The following is a 19,819-nucleotide window of genomic DNA, read 5'->3' on the forward strand; positions in this document are numbered from 1 at the left end:
GGTATATACGTGTTCCTGGTCAGCTGCAACGCCAACAAAGTGAGAGTTGCGGACAATGCGTTCACAATAAGAGCGACAAAGCAACCGGCCACAAGACATTTTCAATAGAAACTGTGTCACGAGCGACAGGGTAATGAGGTCAAAGCTTTTTTTTCAGCAACCATCCTCTGGCCCCACAATTCCATTCTGTATGAATGACATTTTCTTATCGTTTGCCAGTTCCCGGTGCTACGTAAAGTAACCACGCCAACAAGAGAGAGCAACACTTCAACGGCGACGCTGCAGCAATGTAGCTGGCTGTGCTTGGCGGTTTAGTAGCTTTTGTTCCTCATAGTGTGAACTTGTGGTGTGAACGATGGCATCACCCAGATGTGTCCGTCCCCAGGATGATACATGCTGAGAAACACTCCTGATGCACAAGAACTTCTTGTATCAGTCTATGTATTGAGGGTTTCATTACATGAGAGATGGCTTTCAGCTTCATAGCCTAAAAAAGGCTATGAAGCACATGTACACATGTAATACAGAAGTGTTTGAAATGTTTCCTTTTATGAATTATTGACTTCAGTCTCCAGCAGGAAGGTCAATCCATATAATATAAAACATTATGATAAAAAGTCGAGTAGATTGTGATATTCTCTAGCACTCTCTAGCATCAGTCCTCTAGGGTCGTCCATAGCTTTGGAACATTTCATATATCCGTTTTGAGCAATAACTGCTATTTTTAGGCCTGTTTGAACTCTTGTTTAAAAAATATTGCTGCTGATTTGATGGCGACTGAGCCGCAGACCAACTAAAAACGTCAATTCTAAATAATAATACAAATAATACCAATAGCAATACTAATAATAATAGCAATAATAACCATAATCATTATAATGATTACAATCTTATATGATCCCCTAATTGCTCAAATGTCTTCTAGTTGTGACACTTTTATTTTGATGGGTCACACCGGAAGTGCTGTGTTCCACTCTCCCGTGTCCGTCTGCCGCTCGGAGGAGTCAACGGGAGTTGAACACGGCGAGGAAAGGGAGGACGGTCGGCGGTACCGAGGGTCACAGGGATGTACAGTAAACACAGGCAGAAAAATGCCCAATTATCACCGGCAAAATGTGGACGGTTGCTCGTGTTTGTTTATTTCCTGTTGCTGAACGGCACGCTGGACCAAGCCCGCGGCAGCTCCGCAGAACAAGGTAAGAGGAGCCGCCGAGCCCTCAAACTTCTGCCAGCGTCTACCAGTTGCTGACGCGGTGAGGCACATTAGCCCCCACGCTCATGTCGTGGTCATGACCGCTCCGCGTGGAGCTGGAGCGGGCGGCTCGCTGTGCGCCGTCACGGAAACTTTACCGGAGCTATTAGCCGCGTTGTCAAGCTGCCGGCGGTATACACATCTGGCAATGTAATGGCATGTTGCTTACAGACAAAGGCAGCAAACTACTACATGTGTCCTGAATCGCTCTGATTCATTATTCATATTTCCGTTGGCTGTAATTAAACACCATCACGTAACCACCGAATAGCACGGTGATCTCCACTTTTGTCCCCGCGGTCCGGTTATCGATCCTCCGCCAGCCGCCGCCTCCTCCGATGGGTGGGCTGCGGGGGGAATGAGGTCAAACATGGACATGACACATTGTTTAACTGGGGCTCTTATGTTCGGTGTTACAAAAACACGGTGAAATATGTTTATGAATATGTTAATATTTAACTGCATGCAAGGGAACATTACATTGGGAAAGTTTTCAAACGCGTCGACCCGAGCGGCACCGTCCCTTTCACACACGTCTCTATTCCCGATGATTTATGGAAGTTTGTGCAGTATCGCACACGACCGAAACGTGCATTCGGGCTTTCCGGAGGATTGTGTGCAGGGCAGCAGTAGTTCGTTCCAGCCGAGCCACACTCAGCCCGGTCCTCTGGGTGTTGTCCATAAAAGGCAGCAGTTGAGTCGGGGCCACGTTTCAGACAATTATGTCACACAAAGGCTCTTTTTGTGCACTTTTATGGGAGAAACCCACCCGATCCAAATCCCCGGCTGGAGTCGGTTCCATCACTGCTCAGGGTCGGACTCGGCTGGGAGTCCTGATGGCATGAGGTGGACTCCTGAGGGACACCGACTGTATCCAGCCCCCTCCCCTTTCTCAGCCCGATCAAGGCCGGCGCGTGCGGTCGTGGCTCTCCCTGTCCGGTCATGTGGACTGAACTGCCCCGAGGAAAATAGGACTGAACACTGTCCCCCATTCAGGGAAGATGTTCCACATCAATGTAATAAGCAACCTGTGTGTGTGTGTGTGTGTGCGTGCACGTCAACACACAGTTGAGAACACAAATTCAGTGTCGTTTAAAATATCCAATAGCACTTTTTATTTGTTTGTTCTGTAGAGATACAATAATAATATTGCATCGATATCGGTGATGTGATCCTTGTATGCTGTACATTGAACATGGAATAGATCAATGTGTAGAATTGATGCTATTCCTCTCATGACTGAAACGCTCAGTCGATGAGTTAATCAACCATAAATGTATCAACAGATATTTTCTATTTATGTGACATATTGACTAATATTAGGAGTTAATGAGTCTCGGTAGTAATTCATGAAGATGTTTGGAGATGTGCTGCTCTGCTGTGTTACATCTCACAGGAAACCGAACAGTTCAGGTTTTGGACTTCTTAGATGTTGTCCTGGGAAAATAGGACGAGCAATACACATTCAAATATATTTTATGATATTTCACAGACTAAAACATTCATTGTAAAATAAGAACTAAATAACGAAAATACTTGTTAGTTGTTGCAGCCTCTTCAGCTCCAGTGTGATGCTCACCGACAATGGCTGACCTTCCACGTGGCCGGAGCCAGACCCACAGCTGACACTGGTATTACAAGTTAAAGGGGCTGTATATGAGATTTGGAGCATATACAAATCCTGTCAACGGCTCTCAACACGGGGACGGCTTACAGCTAACAGTGCGTCAAAAGGGCTGGCACGACGACACCGATGGCGGTTGAGACGTTGTCAGCTGTAACCGCCGTTAATGTGTTACGACAGAGAGGCATTGTCAACAAAGTAAGGAGAAGCTGTTATGGCTCTATTATTATTTTGGAGATGTAGTGAGGAACAAATTCCTGCAGTCAGCCGGTTTGGCATCATCTCTTTTTTATGTTCCGCTAAATAATTAAGTAGTATAACACTGGCTTCCTGGATTCCTTAAAGATAATCCCTGGTTGGGAATGCAATATTGTGAGCAGATTGTGTCACTCGAAGCCTGCCAGTCAATGTACTGGGCGATGCAGCACCCAGTACATTACAGCCGGAACATCCTCCACAGCAGTATGTTGCCCAAACCGGGATCCAATCTGGGGTGTGCGGATGCAGTCCCGAGAAGCACGTGGGCCCGCCGCATGCCCCCGTAGTCCTGTTGTAATCCAGGCCAGACCGCAGAGGCAGAGAGGCCCAAGTCTGTGCCATGCTCTCCACTTCCACGCTCCACAAGTCCAAATCCATTCTTGTCGTTAGCTTCAACAAGCCGAGCGTTGCGTTGGCCAACACTTGAAGCTGCTGCTGCTGCTGCTTTATTTAATATACATAGTGTCCTGGCAGCAGGTCCAACAGAAGAGGACAGAGACACTTATCCTCCCTCCGTCCCCTCCTACTCCCTCTGTTTTACCATATTGTTTCATTTTTTTGTCAATCCAGTACTTTGTATCAGCATTTCCTTCTGCAGCGTGGTGTCAACCAGTAATGCACCAGCTAATTGGCTGCACATCATAACTGGCCAAAAAACACTCTAAAATAGAACAGCGATAATTGCCTGTTCCTTTGTTCCAACTGCCGGCTGCTCCATAAAAACACAATACATCAGGAGAGTTGTGATTGTGTGCCATTAAAGCCGGGCGCTAATTCTGGAGCAGTCAGCAGAACCACAGTCATCAACCATCACACCATCCATCTGCCATCTGATCATCCATGACACTAGACTGTCACAGAGAAATATATATTTATATATTATAATAATAATACAAAATATGTATATATTCAAATGACAAAACCAAAAAAAGTCAAACTACCGTAATATAGCTTTGTCTATACTGCCAGGACCAGTAGTATGCAGATCCAGGAGTCTTGTACACTTCCGGTGCATAAAACTTCACACATAGCTGAGAGGAGGATCGAGTCCAGGACTCTTTCTCCGAGGCTCCAGCTCAGACACAGCTGAGAAACATTTTCTGTACAATCAGAAAACTGAGCGTACAGAAGTTCCTACATCTGTCTTTTTCTTGTCAACACACTGCCCCTTTAGTGCATGCGGTGTTTAGGTCGCGCACATGCCGACACAATTGACACCGGCTGATGCATGTGTGGGTGTGGGTGGAGTCTGTGTTGCATCAGAGTTTATCTCGAGTGGCATTCTCAGTCGGTCACGGATGCAGCCGAAGGATTTTGGATTGTTACAAATCCAGTGATATCCTGGATGTGCGCCATGAAACATTCAGTTTGGTGATGGTCCTGACGTCACTATATGAAACCCATCATCCCAAACTAATGTCAGGACCATCTTAACTTGACCATCTTAACGGTCTGATATCATGTGATTCTGATGGATGGCTGCACGATTTGTTTGATCAATATTGACATTGCGGGTAGCATGAATATTTATAAAAATTTAAGAGACAAATATTTGTATTGCAATCTCACATTTCTGATAATTTACTGTACTAGAGCTGCACAATATTGGAAAAACTGACATTTTAGTGTTTTTGTTTTTCTACAATATACTGTATAGTGCAATATGAATATTTACAGGAATATTCACCCTAAATTGTGAAGCCGCAATTTCAAGTTAAATGCATCAATCTGGTGCACTGCGACAGCAAAATAAAGATGCTAGATAAACAATGTTGCGCTCTAGTTAATAAGTCCATCATGAACACACATTGTATACAGGCATTGTATAGATATGAATGGGGATGACGCAGCAAAAAAGTAACTTGTCGACGAGCCATAACTGGATTTGATGTGCAGCAGAGATTTTTATTAGAAGAACGTAGCTTTAAACTTCATCAGTCGTGTTCATTTAATGGTGGGAAACCGATATCGTGATCTCTGGAGTCGTTGTGCAGCCCTGAACTGATGCTGTGACATCATGAACTGGTGTTGGTCCTGGGACCGTTCACGGATGCCACTCACTGGTTGGGTTCATGCGCATCTCTGTACGTCTGTATAAGTTCTTACCCTGCAGCTCCTTTTATCAACATGCTCTGCACCTTATGACTGAGCAGGGTCGTCCTTCAATCAGAGGATCGGAGCTCTGATCCCCGGCTCCGCTAGTCCAGGTTGATGAGTCCTTGGGGAAGACACTTAACCCCACATTACTGCTGATGTGCAGGTGGAGCCTTAGCTCCTCCCATCAATGTATGAATGATGCCATGTAGAGTTAAAGCGCTTTGAGTGGTTGAAAGACTAGAAAAGATCTATTAAAGTAGAGTCCATTTGCCATTTACCTTTAATGATCTCTCTCTTCGTCAGTTTTTCTCACACTGTCAATCACAAACATGTCATCAAAAGGTTAATAAAAAGCCCTCCGAACTCCTAATGCACTTTTTCTCCGGTGGGCTTCACATAATGTCGGTGCTCAGCAGTTTTCTCTCCAAGTTTTCTCGCTGCAACACGGCCTGTTTACCAGCACTGAGCCCTGCCCCCCCAGGCCTGTTCTCTGAGCCCAGAGGACTCTGTAAAGGAGCGATGCGAGAGCTTCTGAAAGCGTGGGCTGTTATTCTCAGGTGGAGGTGGAGGTGGAGGTGGAGGTGGAGGGGGGGGACGGCGACAGCGACAGTTCTGCCGACTACGCAAAACTGTCGTGGCTCGACCTCCAAACGGGCGAACTTTCATTAGCGAAGCGCTACCCGACGATGCCCAGCTCACCTCCTCGATTCCCTGGGCGAACACCAGGCCTGGCACGACACCTTTTGAAGAGTTAGAAAGCTAACAGGACTGCGTGGCTGTTGTTTGTAACACCCACAGAAATACTGTGCAAGGTCGTCTCCAGTCTGCTGTGTGGGCTTCTTTCAGTCATTATTCACTTTCCAAGTGGTATGTTTATGCTTTGTGGGTGCGCGGTGTGCAGGTGAGGGTTCCAGTCTGATGCCATCAGCCTCCGTGCCAGATTGGAGTGTAATGTGGTTCCACAACAACATGTGGAGTTGTATGGTGAACCGAGAAGAGAGATAACTGAGCTGCCTCTTCTCTGAGAGCAAGTGTCAGATGCTATTTCAATTATTACACCACTAAAAGGAGCACTGTTTAGCTTTATATCTCTATCTAGTATTCATCTCAATGCTTGTGGAATGATTAGCACATATTGGCTTATCAACAATATCTCTCTTCTTAGGCCATGCCGCAATATACGATATACATCTTTGATATTTTGTGACGCTCGGAGGCTGTCTGCTTTATTGTGAAGTGACGTTGGTTGGTGGAAGCAGGAAGCTTCTTAATGACACTGAGGTGGTGTACTGTCATTTTGATGAGGTTGGTCTTTAGAAATGTATTTGTTATTATCAAGATTATTCACACAATTGGAATTCAATTTTTTGGAATTTACAGTTTTTTACATTATCTTTCATTGTATTTCTAATTTAAATGTATTCAATTCGATATATTTATTTTATTATTGACTAACCTATTAAATGAAAGTTGCTTTTACTTTGAAAAAACGGTCCTTCAACTTTAAACGTAATATACAAACGCAAACTTTAAATGTGGTCAAACAATTCCTCTTTTAGCTATTACAGTTATCACATTAGGTCGTGTTTATGTTACCTGACTACAGCAGAAACAGCTATTGTCATTGAGATAGGTCAACTGAGCAAACCTCACGTACTGATGAAGTGGTGGTGGAAGAATGAACCTTCATAATTTATGTTGGAATAAATGGACAGCTGTTTGGACAGAGGGGTCTCTCAAGTTGTCCATAACTGAACATGGACCACGTGGTAAATTCATCTGTCTTATGACCCTTTATCTGATAAACTCCTAATGTTGCTTTAAAAAACCAAGGAGACAGAATCTTCCAATCAGAGTAGGTGATCTAGTCAAAGTTGTGGAAGTGATCTCGAGTGCTTTGATTATATCTCCCCCTGAAGGAAGAGACACAGTTGTGACGATGCACACGCAACATCACTGTACCGGAGCTCAGCACAGTCCACATGTGAAGCTCTGATCCACGAGGTCTGGCACGCTCCTCCTTCTGTGTCGGCATACGGCGGCTGGCAGGTGTACTTTGGTTCTCAAGAAAAAAGCACAGAGACAGGAATGATTCCAAACTCAACGTCATTGAGCTCTGTTGTACGTGGATGAGTAGGCGTTTCAAAAGGGTTGCAACTCACCATTATTTTCATAATCGATTATTCATTTTCTCCCTTTCAATCAGAATCCGAATAGTTTATTGGCCAAGTACGTTGCACATACAAAGAATTTGGATTTGACTAGGATTGCAATCATGTGACCTGCTGTCACTATGAGACAGATTGACATGAAATTGAAGGGGAAACAATTTCTCACCATGCCGGGAAACACCTGGCCCAAAGTAGAGCATGTCTGCTGTGTCGGAGCTCGTGGTGATGAAGACGAGATGTAAATGTTACAGCTTCTCAGGAATTGCTGGAATCCTTTCCAGCTTATCATTGGATCTGGTAATTATTCTCTCTTTCTCTCTCTGTCTCTCTCTCTCTCTCACTCACTCACTCACTCACTCACTCACTCACTCACTCACTCTCTCACTCACATAACACATTCTAAATGTGGCTCTCATGCTGCCAGGTGAACGCTCCAATCATCAGTGCAGATAGTGAACCACTTTTCCCTTGCAGCACTCGCACTGATCCGTCCCACCGCTTCAGTTCTGTGGAACTGCGTCGAAGGAGGGAGGAGAGAGAAGGGAAGTCCTTCACAGAGTGGTTCATTAAAACTGTGAAAAGCTCAGGAATACTTGAACTAAAGAAGAGAGAGTGATGAAGAGCGACATGATGAGAGGAGGTCTGTGGGGATTTAGGATGGAGGAGATAGAGGAGTGCGCTGGTATAAGGGGGATCGGGGCTGCTCTGGCACTCCAATGAATATGCTTCTTAAAGCTAATGTCCTCTGGACTTCTTAAAGCTAATGTCCTCTGGACTTCTTAAAGCGAGTGTCCTCTGGACTTCTTATAGCTAGTGTCCTCTGGACTTCTTAAAGCGAGTGTCCTCTGGACTTCTTAAAGCTAGTGTCCTCTGGACTTCTTAAAGCTAGTGTCCTCTGGACTTCTTAAAGCTAGTGTCTTCTTGACTTCTTAAACCTAGTGTCCTCTGGACTTCTTAAAGCTAGTGTCCTCTGGACTTCTTATAGCTAGTGTCCTCTGGACTTCTTATAGCTAGTGTCCTCTGGACTTCTTAAAGCTAGTGTCCTCTGGACTTCTTATAGCTAGTGTCCTCTGGACTTCTTAAAGCGAGTGTCCTCTGGACTTCTTATAGCTAGTGTCCTCTGGACTTCTTATAGCTAGTGTCCTCTGGTCTTCTTATAGCTAGTGTCCTCTGGACTTCTTAAAGCTAGTGTCCTCTGGACTTCTTAAAGCTAGTGTCCTCTGGACTTCTTAAAGCTAGTGTCCTCTGGACTTCTTATAGCTAGTGTCCTCTGGACTTCTTATAGCTAATGTCCTCTGGACTTCTTAAACCTAGTGTCCTCTGGACTTCTTATAGCTAGTGTCCTCTGGACTTCTTAAAGCTAGTGTCCTCTGGACTTCTTATAGCTAGTGTCCTCTGGACTTCTTATAGCTAATGTCCTCTGGACTTCTTAAACCTAGTGTCCTCTGGACTTCTTATAGCTAGTGTCCTCTGGACTTCTTAAAGCGAGTGTCATCTGGACTTCTTATAGCTAGTGTCCTCTGGACTTCTTATAGCTAGTGTCCTCTAGACTTCTTAAACCTAGTGTCCTCTGGTCTTCTTAAACCAGGTTTAAACCCTTAAACCTTACTTTTTAGTAAAGCATCGTTCTGCTTAGTGACTCTTTCCTCCTTCAACGAATAACTAGACTTTCATTTTTACAATTGCTGCAAGACCAGCTTCATCCTACCACATAAGCTCTCGCATAATGCAAAAAAAATAATCACTCGTACATTAACCGTTGGCATGAAAAATACAATTTAATGCTGAATTGAACATGCATTATTCATTTTACCAAACCATGTTTATTTGTCAGACTGGAAGTATTAGCAGAACCAGCCTCGGGCTAGTAGAACACAGGATAACCTAGAAAATTGGCAGAATATTGTTAAACCAGTGGCAATATATTGCGTATAATTCTTAGTCTGCTCGTAGTTAGTCCAGTGTTGAATTCCAGCTGTGGAATGAGTCTATCACCGTCCTCTCTCGGTCTTCCCAACTGTCCCACCGTTCTCCCAACGTCCTGCCGGCCCCACCCGCTTTCACCATCATCTTTCACCCACGTTGCCTCACTGCTGCATTATTATTAATGGATTTAAATATTCCTCCCCTGTAAATTCCCCCTTTCACTGGAAACCTGTTCATTTGTGATTTACTTTGTTTAATACCACAGACACAAGGCGTACAACATATATCTTGAATTTCTTATGATTACATCTCAGACGGAGACAGAGTGCGTTATGTGATGGCCTCGCTCTTTGGAATAGTTAAACAATCATTTTGCTTTTAAATAAGAGTGGTACCTCGGGAAAACAGCCACTACCTGACGGTAAGAGCAGCAGATTCCAGGAGCATTATTTACACATGTTGAAAGCATAAGTGTATGAGTATTGAGGGAACTATTGATTTGTATGGTGCTTTTACAGCTTGATGTGGGCTGCAGTGGTGTAATGCAATCTTAAGAACAATAGAAGCGCTTGCCAAAATAATGACACCTAAAGCCATAAAAGATCTGCCACGCTCGGTTGATAATGATGAGTGCTTCCAGTGACGTCAAAGTCAAAGTTGTCAAAGTTGGGAGAGGTCTTCTATATTCTGTCGGTTTGTGGTGTTGCAGCTAAATTCTGCCTCTCCATGTCTGGAGCAGTTAGCAGATGGCTACCTGGTGATCTGATAAGTCAGGAGGCGGATATGGTAACAGACGGAGATGTATCTCGGTACCAAGCATTGACAGATTTATAGACGGGCAGTAATTTAAACTGTATTTTATCTTGAGTTGTTCAGGTACCAGTATCAGAAATGCATCCCGTAGACCCTAAATCCTGGATGGGGTATCGGCCAGTACGCAAGTCAATGCACTGATCCAATATCACGCTATCATAACATTTATCAGCTCATTTTGGATACCCCTCAACCCCAAATGTCCCCCAGTTTGCATATATTTGTAGCATTTGTGTTCTATACTGATTTTCACTCATTCCATGGTGGCATCTGAGATCGATGATGGAACCCCTCTCTTCCTTTAGTTGGCTGTTGTTTGTCACTGGGTTGCTACAATGGGAGCGGAAATAGAATTAGGGCTATTCTGAGCACAATGGGCGATCAATTCAATTCAATTCAATTCAGTTTATTTTGTATAGCCCAATATTACAAATTTGCCTCAGAGGGCTTTACAATCTGTACACATACGACTATCCCAGGACCTCACATCGAATCAGGAAAAACTCCCCAAAAACACAGGGAAAAAAGGGAAGAACCCTTCAGGAGAGCAACAGAGGAGGATCCCTCTCCCCGGATGGACAGATGAATAGATGTCATGTGACCAGAATGAACAGAGTTACAGAGTTACATAAACACATTACATGAATATGACAATGTATGAATGGAACTCCAATCCATGAAACAGAAGGAGGTAGAGAGGAGGGGGGGGGGGGGCGAGGCACATCAGCAGGGCCAACGCGAGACCGGCTCACCAGGCATCAGACACCTCCAGGTCCAATGGACCCTATGAGACGTGAAGTCACAACGACTCCGGGGAGGAAGCAGAGTTAATAAGGTGCAATGGAGAGATGTAAATTCATCCATAAGGAGAGAGAGAAGATGAGATAGGTGCTCAGTGTATCCTAAAACATCCCCCAGCAGCCTATAAGCCTATAGCAGCATATCAAGGGGCTGGACCAGGGCAAACCTGATTCAGCCCTAACTATAAGCACTATTAAAGAGGAAAGTCTTAAGTCTATTCTTAAATGAGGTGACTGTGTCTGCCTCCCGGACTGAAAGTGGAAGCTGGTTCCATAAAAGAGGAGCTTGATAACTGAAGGCTCTTGCTCCCATCCTACTTTTTAGGACTCTAGGAACCACAAGTAGCCCCACATTTAGTGAGCGCAGCTCTCTAGTGGGGCAATATGGTACTACAAGCTCCTTAAGATATGATGGTGCATCACCAATCAAGGCTTTGTAGGTGAGGAGAAGAATTTTAAATGTGATTCTTGATTTTAATGAGAGATAAAGACTGATTTGACTACGACTTGACCCATCAGATTCCATATTAGTTTATATTAGGAAAATACAAGAATTCCTAAGTAGTGTACTAATTTGCCTCCCAGCTTTCATGGTCACTTATCTCATTATTATGGATAGTAAACCAAATCCGTCTGAAGTCATGTTTTCTGACTCGTCGTATTTACGACTTTTAGCTATATCGCCTTTTAAGATAAGTGTTCGTGCACAATAGACTAGTGATGTATTATTCATGATGATAATTCAAATGCTAAAGTTTGCTCAGCAATATTAGCATCCACTAAAAGCAAAGCTAGACTATAAAGACACACATATTCAACACCAGAAAGATTTGGATTGGACAGGAGAGGTAGTGCTGAATGTGACTGTTGTGATGAGTCCACTAACCCCTTGGCTCACGTTTCAGAACACAGAGATCACAAAAGACAGTTCCTATTTTGTACAGCATTTTTTATTTATTTTTAATGAAGCTGCCTTAGAAGTAAGTGTCCTCATTGCCCAGTGAAAAGGAAGCCACTGATCTGTCCTAGACCGCCAACCTTTAGCGCTTTGTACTGCAGGAGTTGTGAATAGGTGTGTGTGTGTGTGTGGGGGCACAGGGGCAGATGGTCATAGGCCAAATAAAGGTTGGTTTAAATCCGATAACAAGACGCAGCTGATGGCCCCCCCGCCATCGAAATTACCCACTCTATCTCTTCCTTTCTTGTGCTCTCTCTCTCTCTCTCTCTCTCTCTCTCACTCCCTCTGAGAAGCGAATCCACACAGTCATTGCTCAAGAAGATAAAGCATTTGCCACGTATTATTCCTCCTTTCTCGTCCCACTGTCTATCTCTCTGCCGCTGGAGTAGATATCTGCCGCTTGTCAGATATAAATCACGCCTCTCATTGTTTTTTCCCGGCGCCATGCAGCGAGCGAGTGCCGCGGCTTTCTCTACAGACGTGAGAGTCCCTCAAGGTCCTCAGAGGAAAAGAGAGGAAAGAAAAGAATAAACAAGACGCGTGTGAGAGGTTTGTGTATGAGGACATTGTTGGGACAGGATGTGTTCAAAAGTGAACGTACACAAGGGCAGGAGTCTCAATAGTCTATCCACGAAACACACGTAGGTTTGTGCTACAGAAATATCGATTTTTCTCATTATGTCCATGACACCATGCCGCGAGCGACTAAATGAGTTTAACTGAATGGCTTAGCTGAATGTCCTGCGTTTGCTCATGCAGATGGGTTTAGATTTCTTTGTCCAGATGTTGTGTTCCTTCCTCTGAGAGCTTAACCACAACAAATTGAAGGTTAATGTAAAAAAGTATGTTGTGTTGGTTATTCTTTTTGTAAAGAGTGGTTTGTGGTAATTTGTTGAAGCAATTCTTGACTGGCAAACTGACAGGACTTTCGGTGTGAGAGAGAAGTCTTCCATGTGCTCCAGCCATGCTCAGTCACATTTGGCGTGGCGAGGCTGTCAGGCCGAAGCGGTCCAGGCTGCAGCTGCTCCGTCAGCCCATTTGGTGCTCCCTAAAACAAGACGTTACAGTTCAGCATCAGCACTGTCCAGGACCAGTCAGTCAGCACAATGCAGCATGGGAGTGCCTGCATCCCATACCTATTCATGCTATCTATGATTAGTTTTACCAGCTGCGAAGTATCCTCATATATCTGACAGTAAATCACTAGTTTTCTACAAAAGCCAGACACTTTCACTTGTTACTTGCATACAGTCTTTTATATTCAATATTCCATCTTCACAGGAATCCTCAGGCAACAAAACTACTTGGTTATGCTTTGGAATGGATCGTTGTTTGAGTTGGCCCTTAATTACAAAAGTTACGTAACAAAAACACCAGTGTTGACACAGTGAACGAACAGAGGCCTTCTGGCAATCCCGTGTGGGCTTCTGCAGTGTTTATACTTCCTCGTTTATGATTACGTGGATCCGAGCGGGGGGACTTGGCATTCCAACCTGACAGGTGTGTAGTTTAAAGGTGGGTGTGGTCTGGGCAACGGCACGTTTGTCCTCCCAAACCTGGCACCATGTGGTGTCGTAAATGGTGAGATCAGATCGAAAGGTTTCTCTCTTGCTACTCGCACTGCAGGGAGGCACCTCTGCTATTACTAAATGCAAGCAAACACCTTGTTTGTTGTGGCCAGGAAATAGTCCTATCCCTCCCGGGATTTACAAGCATTAGCACATGGCAATAATTGAACTACCTAGTTATAATCAATGCAATTTAGGACTTTGGAGCGTCAAAGGGACATAGAAAGCCTGGCTGCAACTGATTTTGTGCTTCAGCATCTTAGACTTAGACTAAGATCTTCTCAGCTGCTGCACCCTCTGGAACGCCTCCCCATCCACATCCGTCAGGATCCCACCCTTTCATCATTCAAGCAAGCCCTCAAAACCCACCTCTTCAAACTCGCCTTCGACTCACCCCTGCACCCTACCCTCCACGACTCACCCCTGCACCCTACCCTCCACTACACGACTCACCCCTGCACCCTACCCTCCACTACACGACTCACCCCTGCACCCTACCCTCAACCACATGACTCACCCCTGCACCCTACCCTCCACTACACGACTCACCCCTGCACCCTACCCTCAACTACACAACTCACCCCTGCACCCTACCCTCCACGACTCACCCCTGCACCCTACCCTCCACTACATGACTCTCCCCTGCACCCTACCCTCCACTACACGACTCACCCCTGCACCCTACCCTCCACGACTCACCCCTGCACCCTACCCTCCACTACACGACTAACCCCTGCACCCTACCCTCCACTACACGACTCACCCCTGCACCCTACCCTCAACTACACAACTCACCCCTGCACCCTACCCTCCACGACTCACCCCTGCACCCTACCCTCCACTACACGACTCACCCCTGCACCCTACCCTCCACTACACGACTCACCCCTGCACCCTACCCTCAACCACATGACTTACCCCTGCACCCTACCCTCCACTACACGACTCACCCCTGCACCCTACCCTCAACTACACAACTCACCCCTGCACCCTACCCTCCACGACTCACCCCTGCACCCTACCCTCCACTACATGACTCTCCCCTGCACCCTACCCTCCACTACACGACTCACCCCTGCACCCTACCCTCCACGACTCACCCCTGCACCCTACCCTCCACTACACAACTCACCCCTGCACCCTACCCTCCACTACACGACTCACCCCTGCACCCTACCCTCCACTACACGACTCACCCCTGCACCCTACCCTCAACTACACAACTCACCTCTGCACCCTACCCTCAACCACATGACTCACCCCTGCACCCTACCCTCCACTACACGACTCACCCCTGCACCCTACCCTCAACTACACAACTCACCCCTGCACCCTACCCTCAACCACATGACTCACCCCTGCACCCTACCCTCTACTACACGACTCACCCCTGCACCCTACCCTCAACTACACAACTCACCCCTGCACCCTACCCTCAACCACATGACTCACTCCGCTTCTCCAGTTTTTTCCTTTTTACCCGAAATGTTCTGTTTGTTTGTTTTGTTTGCTCCTCATCTTTCTATTTAGTGTTGTTCTATTTGTCTATGCCCTATGTAAAGCATCTTTGAGTTTCTAGAAAAGCGCTCAATAAATTCAAAGTATTGTTATTATTATTACTATTATTATTACTAGACCCATAGAATAACCAGCCGGCCAAACGCCAGCAACAGTTGAAATAATATGAAAGCCTTAGTGTAGAAATAAAGGCTATTTTTAGTTATTAGTGCCACCATTCTCTTAGGGGTCACTGAGCTGTCTAATCTACTGTAGGTGGAGAAAATGATTCGTAACCCTCGCTGCAATTAAAGGTGGATTTCCCAATCAAGCATGAGGACGTGCTGTGACTGTCTTTGCAGTGGTGATGGCACATTTCTCTGCTGCCTTTACTCTTACTTTGAGACATTTGCTGCTGGTAAAATATATTCAATTCTAATTACCTATAGTTACTTCTCTATAATGTTTTTTTACATATGGTATTTTCTTCTTCTGCAATTACCCACTTTTCTTCTTCCACAATTACCCAACCTTTTCTCACCTTGAGTTCAAAACATTATTTAGTACACTCCAGTGTGGAAATTACATGAATATTAAGCAGACAACAGACAAAACAAATTATTGCCAAGTGATTCATTATTTCAAGTTATTATGGCGTATTTATAAGATGTGCTTTCTCGAAGTAAATTGAATAATCACTCAACCTTGATTTCACATTGGTAAGAAAATAAAATGATGTCACGTTTGTGGATTATTTTCATGTCTTTCCAAAAGGATGGAAGCCATTGAGAATCATCTCTTGTAACGGCAAATAATTTAAGTAGCACAGAGACAAATGGCTCATAATGAACAAAGACCATGCTGAGTCATATTGTTTCAATTAAATGCTGACAATGAATTTTTATCCTTTCATTATAGTTTTATTCATGATCATTTATGGATATGCATTTTGGCACAGCAGGGTCAAATTACCTGATAAACAGGAAGAACGTATTTTTTGTTTCTTTTGTATTTTAATCTTTTTCTTTTTCATAGTTTAGTGCAGAAAGACTGGGGAAAGTGGGACAGACCGTCTCTAAAGTTCTGGTCTGGCCTTGAAGCTGATACTTTGCATGCAACTCGGCCGTAATCCAAAAGAACGGTTTAAAGCTAAACTGATTTCCTCTTTAGTTAGGGAACCTGCAGGAGACGGAATCGTCAAAAGAAGCCGATTGACACTTGGTTTTTAAAGTGATGCATATCAGCTGATTTTGTTAGCATAACATACATGCATATTTTTTATATTAATTCCATGAATGTGCCAATCAAAGAATTACAAATGCAGTACAACCCTCTAATGAGTGGCACGCTGTCTTTAATGACTCCCCAAAGTCCAATGTGGATTACATCATATAGTACAATTTGTCCTCTGTTTCTGTCAGTGCTGCTTTTTTATTTATTTTATTCTATGTTATCCAGCAAAGTGGGCTGCTGTTATTTCAGGAGCTGTGAGAGGCCGAGCTTCACCTCTCAACTCTTCTCCATCGGGAGACTTTCAATCTATGGAGCGAACCAACTTGTAGAAGAGCTGAAAATAGTCATAGTGCACCTTCTTAAACATAAATGGATTTTCTTTGGATCCGAGCGCACCTGTTTCGGGAAGCATGCTGAACTCTGTCCGACTTGCCGCTGTCCTTCTGCATCAGAGTGCTTGCAGAGGTCAGAGCGCTGAGAAACTGTGAAGGCACTTGGCGCCATGCGGCCCCCGCCTCCACACAAGCTGACGGAAAACTACCCAGCAGTGCTAACAGAGCTGTAACGGGAGACACAGCGTCGAGAAGCGGTGAGGAACGAGGCAGCATTTAAAAGATAATTTACCAGAGAGAGCTCTATCTGTGTCTCCCTCTGTGAACGAATGCCCCGCGTTTGGCATTTGAGCAGGCGGATAAGACTGTGTATCCAATGAGCGCTCTGCTAAACTGAGGAACGAGCTTTGGGTTTCTGGTTAGAGCAGCGAGTAACCCAAACGAGGTTTGGGTTCCTCGTTAGAGCAGCGGCCCTCCTCATGCTTATCCCAGCAGCGGCCTTCCTCATCCCTTTTTGGCCTTTCCTTATCCCCTTCCATCCGTCCATTCGTCCACCGCCGCTTTATTCTTCCCCGGCAGAACGCGGTAGATCGGCTTACCGCACAGGCACCACCTGACGGACCCGCTCGCACACGCACACACTGTCACGCAAAGTGATTTTATAATTAATAAGCTTCACAAGAGACTGCGCTGAAGGGTTGCAGCAAAGAGAAGTGGAGCAAAGAACAGCGGTGATTTGTTGACTCAGAGGTCGGGCATCGCCTGGTGTTTGATAAGCGGCCCAAAGCCTTGTTGAGCCGCAGTCGATCATTCAGCGTGATGGAGGGCCCATCCACTCCAACCTCTAATGCCTCTGTTGAAGCTATTAGCCCGCCTTAATGTTTTCTGCAGAGAGGATGCCTTAACCACAGAGACTCCACACCAATGTGTCATTTGTTGATTTTGGCAGTGAATTATTACTGGATACAGATGTTTAGATTTTCTGGGCCACACCGCCACAGATGCACATTATCAGGTAACATGTACTGGATTCTTACAGCATGGGTGAAACGCAAAGGCCACCACTGTAAGGAACTATACCACTGTATCTGAGCAAAGCTCCCTTATTTTCTATTTTCAGATCAATACCATGTCCCTGCCATTAGAGTTCTACAACACTGCAATCACCATAATTTTCCATTTAAACTAAAGAGGAATGCATTCTTGTTCTCTGAGCTACATTCAGTGGCTTAACATCAGAAAGTAACCGCCATCAGCGCTTTTGATGTTTCCATACAGCAGGAACAACACGGGGTAGGGATGTTGCTCACCATGATGACAAGAGTTCATCATGGACGGTTGCTTTTGTTGCTGCTGTTATTCAAATTCAGAAAAGTGCCTCCCAGTTTTGTTTTGTTATATTTGTCTTTTGAAGCAAATGGGCTACAACTGCTTTTGGTTGAGCAACCGTGCGTTGCATAATGACAATAATTATCATTGACTCCTTGACAATAGAAATGGTGAAATCAGTCAAACCCCCTCTCTCTCAGAAAAGAAAGCAAAAGAAAATATTAAGATGTGTAATCATTCTTATTGAATGAACAGTTGACAGGCTCTTGTCAACACCTTCCGTTGTTGTTTCCAGATTTATTTGACAGATGGGTCAAACTGATTGAGATTGTGTTAGAGGTGTCCCGATACCATTGTGACCTTATCGTTACAGATTACGATCTGTACCTGAATTACCAGTGCATTACAAACTAAAAACAGTTTGACAGGTCTTTATTCCTGCTCTAATAATTATTATATTATTTCAAACCAATGCGTATATTCAAGTTTCTTGTCACAAACTAAATTTCACAATATATCATAATTTACCGTTGCCTAATACTCAGAATACGCTTTACTAAATGGAGCTTGCCTTGAATGCATCATAATGTAACTCAATCTAACCTCGTCAGCCAAGCAGGACTGTGCTGCCCACCGGCTGCCAACAGCGAACAGCTAACACTGAAATGTCTGCGGCCTCCTAGTTGCATGCGACGCACACCTGTTGAGTCCGTCGCCTGACCGTAATGTAGACACATCGTGGCTGAGGACAGGCACCAGCGGAGTCGACGTGGGCACGAGCACAGCGCGCCACACCATGGACAGGGTGTGCAGCACCATCCCAGAGACGGAGAACTGATCACCATCAGTTCTCCGTCCATTCCACTCTGCTCAACTCATTATTTTTCCTCTACCTTTACTATAATCCCCAAATGTCACAGCTCCCCCCACCCCCCTTGTCAGTAGCAATGCCGGCCAAGTGCTGCTGACATTTTATGGATTCCTTTCAGTGTTACCAGCGATAAATGGTGACCTTTTACCGCGGAGGTAAAGCATTTGATCTTCCCCAACCGGAAGAAACAAGGCTGCCAGCATTTGATCACAAAGTCAATTTCTCCTTCTTTTTGATATCGAGCACATACCCCAGCAGATTCCATGGCTTGCTCTATTCCCTCTGTGGAGGCGTTATTTAGCTATGCAGATTGCACAATGCACAGAGCACACTTGACAATGAGAGAGCTTAATGGATTACAGTACCGACAGAGAGAGTGACGAGTGCCTCTTAGGGCCCTGGTGGAATTCAATTGCTTTTAGGAGCATATGTGACAAGAACATGACGGAGGCCTGTGGTGACTTGCGAGGCGCCTTTTGCTGGGCACAAATGATAAAACAGTGTGATGGACTTTCACAGTGGGCTCTTAGCCCAGCTGGGTGCTAGCTTAAAGGGTGGGTGTAAGAGAGAGAAGTCTTGCTCAGCGGGGAGTTTGGTTTTGTGCGCTCAGATTTGGCGCCACTTAATTTGTGTGAAATGCAGACATATTCTACCAATTTCTGAGTCATTGAGCAGAAAGCAGCATTCTGCAAGACCTTATAAGTGATCGGCAGCCGATTGAAACCGACAGTAACTTTACACGTCAGTGTGGAAGCAGTCACAGTGACCGATACCATCAGCTGATCACCTCTGTGCTGTCGGCAGATGAGCCAAAGGGCACGTCCGCTTGAATATGATGCGTTCATTCTGTAAAAACGAGGACTGGGCCAATGTAACTTGTAATGTTATCGCGATGTGTTTGAATGCAATCTTGTAAAAAAAAAAAAAATTGTTGTCATGGAAACCTAAATAAATCCAGTTGTTTGAAGGAGATTTTCACAGCAATATAAAATAGACATAAGAGAGGGAATTATGAACTGTTCAACTTCCTAACACTAGCAGCTGAGCAGCTTATAATACATCATTAAAACTACTAATGACAAGATACTTT

At 44.8% G+C, this 19,819-nt stretch overlaps 1 protein-coding gene across 1 annotated transcript in view; it reads left to right on the forward strand.

The window, feature by feature from the left end:
• The first annotated feature begins 986 nt into the window (after positions 1–986).
• adam19a (ADAM metallopeptidase domain 19a) overlaps positions 987–19,819 on the forward strand; it is a 174,294-nt gene continuing 155,461 nt past the window's right edge. Inside the window, exon 1 of the mRNA XM_034557064.1 lies at positions 987–1,233. Within this exon, the coding sequence (XP_034412955.1) occupies positions 1,067–1,233 (167 nt within the window). The 5' untranslated portion in view covers positions 987–1,066. The remainder of the gene's footprint in view (positions 1,234–19,819) is intronic.

This window comes from Cyclopterus lumpus, chromosome 18 (assembly GCF_009769545.1).
Source record: "Cyclopterus lumpus isolate fCycLum1 chromosome 18, fCycLum1.pri, whole genome shotgun sequence".
NCBI classification, from domain to species: Eukaryota; Metazoa; Chordata; class Actinopteri; order Perciformes; family Cyclopteridae; genus Cyclopterus; species Cyclopterus lumpus.